At 36.1% G+C, this 8,811-nt stretch overlaps 5 protein-coding genes across 5 annotated transcripts; all 5 read right to left on the bottom strand.

Annotated features, from left to right (window-relative positions):
* Positions 1–247: 247 nt before the first annotated feature.
* TM35_000081070 (uncharacterized protein) lies at positions 248–961 on the bottom strand (the record flags this gene model as incomplete). The annotated part of the gene is made up of 1 exon (XM_029023972.1): positions 248–961. The coding sequence occupies one exon, from the start codon at positions 959–961 to the stop codon at positions 248–250; it is 714 nt and encodes a 237-aa protein (XP_028884375.1).
* Positions 962–1,341: 380 nt separating this feature from the next.
* Positions 1,342–2,298, bottom strand: TM35_000081060 (uncharacterized protein; the record flags this gene model as incomplete). The annotated part of the gene is made up of 1 exon (XM_029023971.1): positions 1,342–2,298. The coding sequence occupies one exon, from the start codon at positions 2,296–2,298 to the stop codon at positions 1,342–1,344; it is 957 nt and encodes a 318-aa protein (XP_028884374.1).
* A 225-nt stretch (positions 2,299–2,523) lies between these two features.
* Positions 2,524–4,767, bottom strand: TM35_000081050 (uncharacterized protein; the record flags this gene model as incomplete). Its single annotated transcript, XM_029023970.1, has 1 exon — positions 2,524–4,767. The coding sequence occupies one exon, from the start codon at positions 4,765–4,767 to the stop codon at positions 2,524–2,526; it is 2,244 nt and encodes a 747-aa protein (XP_028884373.1).
* Positions 4,768–5,215: 448 nt separating this feature from the next.
* TM35_000081040 (uncharacterized protein) lies at positions 5,216–7,555 on the bottom strand (the record flags this gene model as incomplete). The annotated part of the gene is made up of 1 exon (XM_029023969.1): positions 5,216–7,555. One exon carries the CDS (start codon positions 7,553–7,555, stop codon positions 5,216–5,218), a length of 2,340 nt encoding a protein of 779 aa, XP_028884372.1.
* Positions 7,556–8,194: 639 nt separating this feature from the next.
* Positions 8,195–8,809, bottom strand: TM35_000081030 (uncharacterized protein; the record flags this gene model as incomplete). The annotated part of the gene is made up of 1 exon (XM_029023968.1): positions 8,195–8,809. A coding segment is annotated over one exon (615 nt), but the record flags the coding sequence as incomplete, so codon positions are not given.
* Between the last annotated feature and the right edge of the window lie 2 nt (positions 8,810–8,811).

Genomic DNA, 8,811 nt, shown 5'->3' with positions numbered 1-8,811 from the left:
AGAGAGAGAGAGAGAGAGAGAGAGAGAGAAAAGAGTTTTTTGAGTCATCTTGTCCATGGTAAGTATTTGATTTTATTTTATTTTTCTTTCTTTTCCTTTGGCCTCTCTTCCACCGCGAAAGCCAAAGAAAAAGAAAGAAAAAAGAAAAAAAGAACAGTAACAATAAGTAAACAAATAAAAAAAAAAAACCAATACACAGGGATTCTTTCCCTTTACCTTACACAAGAATAATCAAAAATGTGTGAAGCTAGCTGCATAGTGAAAGGACATCTCCACCAAATTGGAGTTCCATCGGTGTGTTACCAAAAAAATGTTGAAACTGATAGGCTGTATAAATATAAAAAGGTATGTCTACTGGTTGTAAACGAAGCCACTCTGCCCTTGCCGCATCACCCATTGGTGTTTTTGCCTTAAGAGCTGTTGAAAGTAATTGATGTCCTGGATAAGTTGCTTCTGCCCATTGTTCTGCAAGTGCAAGAGAAAGTGTTATTGGAATGGTTCGACCTCGCATTGGACGGGGCATACGATCTTGAAACATACGAAAGAATATATACACAGGAGGCATAATAATACAGGTTGGGGCAAGATACATTTGATACTTCATAAACCGATAGGCCGTCCAAAACTGTTTCTCTTCCTTTGTACAAGGTAATTCATCCTCTACACAGAGACGACGACAATTATCCATAAGAATTTTAATATTTCGTGTCTTATCACGTGTATGACGTTCACTAGGAATAGGATATAATGGAACTCGATAGTGTAGTCCACCTGTTCCCTTCCATCCTCTCGCGGCGGCATCATATTGCCCCATATCATCTTCTTCCAGTGAGGCCGCTTTAAAGGATGTCTGCGTGGAGCCAAGGATCACCTGCGCAAAGTCCGAGACAAATCCCGTCATGGCACTTGCGAGATCAAACAACGACGGGATATTCTCAATCCCGGTATTATAGCGAGACATGATGGAATGGCTAAAAAAGAAACAACAACAAACAACAACAAAGAAAACAAACACCAATACAAAGAGATACACCGAGCCCTTTCTCAATGTATCAAATATACTCTTTTTTCTTGTTCTTCTTGGTTTTCCCTCGTGCCTTGTTTTGGTGGAAACCTAAAAACACCCAGAGAGAAAAAAAAAAGAAGGAAAAAAGCCAGAAATATTTACAAGAAAATGACTTCTTAAAGAAAAAGAAAAAGAAAAAAAAAAAAAACCAAATATACTTCCATCATGTCATCTTCCTTAAGAACAAGAAGAAAACCAAAGCAATAACCAATAATAACAAAAACAACAACAACAACAACAAGAAAAGGCAATAACAAATTAATGAATACTCCTCTTTATAGTGGTGTAGGTGTTGACAGATCAACCTCAGGACGTGCAGGAGCTCGTAACATCTCCAACTCTCTACTACCTTCTTTCATAGGATTTAAGTAAAGTCTTTTATCTCTGTGAATGCGAATAAATTCTGGTCGTTCTCTCTTCTCTAGTACATGAGGTGCTTTATCTCTAAAACGTCTCTCAAGCTCCGTAAAATTTTTAAACGACAATTTACTTTCATTATCTGATAAGGACGGTGGTCTCGGTTTTAAAACATCATTTGGTCTATTAAAAGCGTAAGCACGATCCATACGATTCGCAACAACTTCAGCAACATGAATCATTTCATCACGTTTCTCTGTACACCGTATCTCTTCACATATTTGAGCCGCTCGCAAAACAATTCCAACAGCATTTGGATGAGAATGAGAACATGCTTGAGCAAATCTCGAACATCCTTCTACGTATTGTAGAAAAGTATCTTGATCTGGTTCTGAAAGTTCATCAAAATTTTTAATTTGTCCAGAAAGACGCATTTCACTAAAACACTCTAACGCTTGAAGAAGTAGTTTTGCCTTATCATAACCACGATTACCATCTTTTACCTTCCAACGAGAACGCATCATACCAACTATAGCATTAAGTCTATCACGTGGTGGTAGATCACTGAGTTTATTGGTGGAAAAAAGATAAACATCATTATTTGAATCTTGACTGTATTCTGATAGACATTCCGTTGCCTCTCGTTCATGTCCTACTTCATGTACCAATTCATAATTATTACCAGCCGTTAACCACCAATTTCTTGCAAAGCGACGACGGTCTTTCACCAAACTTTTATGTCGAGCTGTAGGATATTGATGCAAGTTACGTAAACCCGCCTTTTGTTCCGTTAAGGCTACACTCGATGTGAGTATCGGAACTTCAGCACGTGCCGCTGTTGAACTCAGCACATTAAGTCGCAGGCGCTGAAACATTTCCTAACTAACCCAATTAAGAGAAGCAAAAAAAAAAAAAAAAAGGAAACAACACGAATAAGAATAAGAGAGAAAAAAAACACAAACACAAACACAAACAAAAAATAATAATACAATACAACATCACAACAGAGAAAAAAAAAATGAATGCATAAGGGGGTGGAAGGGTTTACCCTTTTCGTTTGTAGAACCCTTTACTTTTTTTTTTTTCTTTTCTTTCTTATTCTACCAGTCACTCTTACCCTTTTTTACAGCACGTGTGAATGCCATCTTGTCTTGTGCATTTTTACGTACTGTTTTCTTTTTCTGAGTATAACTTGGTGTTTTTTCCCGAGCCTCTTTTACAGATTTCACATCCTTTTCCCGTTGTTTAGACCTTGTTTTGTGAAATTTCTTCTCATCATATAATGTTCGAGCCCGTGAAACCCCTTGATGTGGAGCTCTAGATAATTCTGTACCTTCACTATTCTTATTATCACCATCAGGAGTATCGTTATTATCTTTATTATCATCATTGTCTGATAAGGAGGTGTCTGAGTTATTTGTACCTCGTCTAGCTTCATAACCACGTACTTCTGCAAGATCCTGAGCATCATCATACTCATCATCATACATCATCTCCATTAACATGCGAATATTATCTCTCATAGTATCATCTACTTCAAACATCTCTGCAGCACTACGATGATCCTCCACATGATGTGTAGTATATGCAAGAGCACTTGATAAATCCTCTCCTAGGGTCTTCTCTCCATTATTATCATTATCATCATCACCGTTAATTGCCTCATAGAGATCGGAACCTATAAATAAATTTAAATCCACTTCACCATAATCTTTATCATAATCTGCTGATGTAATAGCATGAATAGGTGCCAAAGGAGTTTCAGATATAACTTTTTCTGTTGTTGTTTGATTAGAACTAACAACAGTGGGTGAAGGTTCTGTGAGTTGTGTTAAAATGTGTGGAACAATATTATCCATTGAGGCATCAAGAATAAAATGTTCTACATCATTATTATAATACTGTAAAGCAGCTATAATACCTTTAACATTAAAATGTGGCATAACATCCAATACAATATTTACAAGTGGATTTGTAGTTCCTTCTACATCAGAAGATCTAGGAGGTGAAACTATATCTTCTTGTTTGTTGTTATTATCATTCATATTAGATAATGAGGTAGTATTACTTTGTTTTGTACATTCTTCAATAATACCAGTAATAGCACATGTAATACTTCGCTCAGATGCTCCAAGTTCTTCTGCTTCCAATGCTGTAATAAACTTTTTATCCAAAAGCCTATCTATATGAAATCCCTGATGAACCAATTCAATTAAAATTAATTCAAAATATCGAGAACGAGATCCCAAAAAACCATCTGAGAAGTCTTTACTATCTGGAATGGGTTCTGTTAAACTACGTAAAACTTTCCCTACCATTAAATCATTCTCATCCATCCTTGGAGGGAAAAGTTCATGTATAAGTAATGTCAAAGATAATTTACTATTAGACAAAAGTAATGCTGGAGGACCACTAACTTTTTGTGTAATATAGCTAGTAAGAGCTTCATAGGTAGAATGGACTATACCTTCTACACAATAACATCGTTCTTTTGTTAAAACTTTATTATACGTTCGAAATAACACCAGAATAGATGCGGTATTAATAGCAGCATTCACAATAGCCGAATTCGCCCTGGAAAAACGATCCCGACAATTACTAATAGTTGAACAAGTTAAAATAAAATGTTGAAGAATTGGTGAAAGTAAATCAACTACTACCCGTAAATTCTGTAATAATCGAGAAAGTGGTACATAATCCGCCACAAATGGAGCAGAATGAAATAAAGCCCATAAGTGTTTGACATGCCGATAAACCTGTTCAAACAACGGCACCACATCCCCTGCCAGTCGTTGATGTCTTCCTCTTGATAATTCCCGCACACTGCGAACTGCCAATCGCGATGTCGCATCACACCAGGATGAGGCTACAGTAGACATGGCACACAAATACGCAGGATTAAGAAGAAATAAGGAAGTAATAGTAGCAGAAGCAATAGGACCGGAATGACGTAATAACATGAGAGATGTTGGTAAAATTAAGGAGGCGGGAATGAGATCACCAAAGCGTGCGGCCACTTCTCGTACACTCACACCACGTTTAAAAACAACAGAGGTGGTGGTAACAAGTCGGACGATGAGTGTTATAAGGGCAAACTCATCTGCAAGTTGAAGTGATCGTCTAAAAGCAGAACTATGGGCGATATCTACTGCAGTAATGAGATTTTTTAAAGCAAGTGAAAGATTTTTATGATGAGCAATAACCACCCAAAAGGTATCATCATCTGATTCGGCTATTAAAGAGATACTATGCCATGTTTTATCAGAAACATCCGTCGTTTGCAGAAAAAAACTACAAATAGCCTCATCAGGATCGGGGAATGTTTCCTGTAGGGTCTTTGACATTGGAAACCCTATGCAAGACTAATACTTCAAATATATATATATATTTGATTATAAATATTTATAATAACAACAAGGGGGAAAAAAAAATAGAGAGAAACACATCCAACATGAATATAAAAAGGCAGACTTTCTATTTGATGTGTTTAATAATAATAACAATAACAATAATAATAATAATAATAATAATAATAATACACGGTGAAAACACCATAGGACAAAGAGAGGACAATATACACGAATACTGTATACAAGTACAATAAAGAAACTCCAATATATATTATTATTATTATTATTATTATTATTATTATTATTATTTTCTTTAAAGACTCAGCTAGTCATTCCGTACGCTACAAAACAAAAAAAAAAAAAAAAAATAGAAAGGGAAACAAACACAACAACAAGAAAGCAAAAAAAAAAAAAAAAATCATTTAAGGATTCCACCATTTCTCTACCAATCAAGAGAATGTAAAAAATTATCCAAATCCCACATGGTATTCACCTCAGAGAGTTTTTCCATTCCTCTCATAGTTCCTGTATACATAGAATCCCCTACAGAGTGTTTTTCATTCACTTTAACTCCACTTGTTGCCCATGTAGACATACCAGGAAATTCATGACGAACCAAAGATGCCACATGTCGGGTAATATCATCAAGAAATAGTAATAAAGGTAAATACCCAACATTAGAAAAGGCATAAAATTCAAGAAAGGAGACAGCACCACTGTAGTCTTCCCTTTCATCTACGGAATTTTCTATACACTCATCACTTGATGAATGGTAAATAAATATATGCAAGAAGGGTGAAGCCTCACCAGAAGGTGTTAAAGCAGATAACCAAAGGGCTTGAGAAAATATAGGAGAAGATATATCAATATATCGATGCAAACGAATTATAAGCTTTGGAAAGAAAGCTGGTGGACAAGCTCGAATGGCTAATATACGTGAAATAATATAATTATTTTTTTCCCTATTGGTCCCACTAAAGGAAGAAGCAAGACGACGTACACAATGAATTACTTCTCGTGGACATTTCATACGTATTAAACTCGGAATAACATACTCTACTGATCCCTCTTCTCTTACCATTGGAGTAGCAGAATGCATCATTGATGGATTTTCCGATATAGTTAATGAATTCTCAGATGAAATAACACTTGTAGAGGGATCAGGAAGATTATAAGATGACACATGTACAATAGGTATGTCTTCATTAGAAGATGAAAAAGAAACGGAGGTGGACTTTTTACTTGTCAAAGAAAATCTACGGCAATGTCTGAGAAAGGCTGTATCTGAAAGTATAAGCAACATTGTCAACATATCAGCTGCCTCAATAGATGAGCGACCAATTTCAAGACTACTAGCTAATTTAAATAATAATGATCGTGAAAATATACCACGTGAAACATTATTCTGAGGATCACATCGTAAACATTCTTGCAAATCAATACCCGTTGTTAATAGTTTTCTATATTTTTCAGAATGATTTGTAATGTAACTGGAATACAAAAATATAGTTCCCTGAGCAAGATTAATATAATGAGGATGAATACAAATACAAGCATCTTGTGATGCTAAAGATTCATGATGATATCGAAATAGAACAATTTCACCAATATTATGTAATTGTTGTAACGTTAACCTCAAATATCTTTTACGTTGTAATCCATGAGAATACATTAGCCTAAATAACGTGTTAAGTTTAATGAAAACAATTTTACGTTCTGCTTTTGTGCGAAAAATGAGTTTAAAAATTTTAATATTGATACAATCAAGAAGGGGATCAACTGAAGAAACAACTTGTGAATTATTACAACCTGTACCATCTTTACTCTCTTGAATAGATTTCAATTTCTCTATTACTTCTTCATCTGGTAGAGAAAACGAATCATACATTAAACGTGAAAACATTGATGAATGACTTCTCCATCGAAATTCATTAAAGAATGACTGTGAAGAATTAGAAATAAAAGGTTGACGTAACATCATATCCTTTAGAGTAAGATCATAAATAAAACTCCACATACCAGAAAGAGTATTAGGACCACCTCTATTTTCTGAGATACAAGATCCTTGTAAAGCATTCACAGCGAATACAGCACTCACAAATAATCTCTGTTGCAATAAACTCAAATAATCATTACAAATAGATCGTAACTCTTTAAGAAGTACCTCAACATCATCTGGTGACCCATACGTTAATAAATCTTTAAAAGTACCAATTAAAATAATCCTAGGAACTTCACCACTATGGGCAAAATGAGCTCCTACCATTGAAAGTAAATCATGAAGAAGTGTACGATCATTATCATGTACAAAAACAGGTAGACCAGTACTATTACTACTCTTACCTTTACTACTTCCCCAAAAAGGAAAAACACTTTTTGAAACTTTAAAATTTTGCTTGATACCTGTTAATGAAAAGGTAATCACAACAGTATCACAAAAAGGCAAAAAACGATGGGATACACCACTATTTCGTGGTACAGATCCTGTATCCACCACACTTACATACAAACACTCTTTTCGTCTTGCCACAGAAGAACGATACAAATACGTTAAACAACTTCCTGCGAAAATAGATCGATAATCAGATGTTAAATGAAGACGAGTTCCGGCCTTCGCAGCGGCTAAAGCTACAGATGTACGCCCACTGCATACGTCCCCCAACACCAGAACACGTGCAGACATCACACTAGCATCACTACACTGAACTACACGCGAGAGCAGCGGTGGTTGGGAGAAAAAGGATGAAGAACTCAATGATGTAACTTCATCATCATTAGACATTCTATTAACTTGTCTGGTGAAAAGTACTTCAACAATACTAAAGAAATAAAAGAGAAAACCGTTCCCATACTGTGTTACAAATAAATCATAATGGATTATAGATAAATAACAGAAAGAATAAAAGAAACGAGAAAAGATTTTAAAAAAAGAAAAAGATATTTGGAAAAGTAAAGCAAAACAGTGGTTTATCCAAAATAATAATAATAAAAAAAAAAGTGACACGGGCCATACCAATAAGGCAAACATCTTCACACAACAGTTCATTCTTTTTTTTTTTTGTTCTTTTACAATGGTCATGGTAATCTAGAGAAATGTCAACATTGAATGAGTGAAAAAAAAAAAAACACATTCACACATACACACACAACGATGGAAACCAAAAATACAGAGAAAAAAAAAGGTGGAATACAAAAGTAAACACATGACGAGATATCAACACGATAAATGAATGAAAGTTTTACCAGAATACAATCCATCACTGCTACTTTTAATAATCTCCTTCTTTCTTCCACACTTATCACCTTTAAAGGGTAATAACGATGTCTCTTGGACATCATTGGGAATTCCAATCCTTCATACCAAAAAAAACGGGACACCTAAGAAAGAGCAACAGTAACTATTACTCCAGAAAGGATAGACTCATTCCTCCTTGTCACACAACTTCTGCTTACCTTTGAAGTATTCAACAAAGTCATCAACAGCGCTCGGCCATGCATCATTAACATCATAGGTGTCATACCGTGTTAATGCAGTGAATTCGAGAAACTGTTCCCACAAATCTCTGCTAATAGATTCTCGCCGAAAGAGATCCTTTGTCGTGCAAAACGTGATCCATTCCTCCAAATGGGGGAAGCCCCTGTACGCGGGAAAGAGCATACGCCACAGCTCAACAGCTGAGTCTATGTTCATACCAGATTCACCTACACTCCTCGACATGGTCTCCGGGGATCGCACCCAGCGAAATAAAAACCGGTAAAACTGTCTGAACTGATCAGGATCCCTGCGAAGCACTTCATCCACCCCATCAATGTGACTGCGAATCGCACAGAGATACGGCTCAAACTCAGGCTTGGGTGCTTTCACCAGCGACACCGTGGGCGCACAGTTGCCTCCAACCTTCCTCACAGGTGCGCCGAGAAACTTCATGCCGCTCATGAATTCGTCCTTTGTAATGCAAAGGGGTTTCTGTGCCGACCAACTCCACGCGAGACAGTACATCGAGGTGTCATCAAGCGACACACCAATCATTTCCGCCA

The sequence above is a fragment of the Trypanosoma theileri genome, assembly GCF_002087225.1.
Source record: "Trypanosoma theileri isolate Edinburgh chromosome Unknown TM35_Tth_8_V1, whole genome shotgun sequence".
NCBI classification, from domain to species: domain Eukaryota; phylum Euglenozoa; class Kinetoplastea; order Trypanosomatida; family Trypanosomatidae; genus Trypanosoma; species Trypanosoma theileri.
Note: the sequence above shows the minus strand (reverse complement) of the source record. Positions and strands in the feature narration are given on the sequence as shown.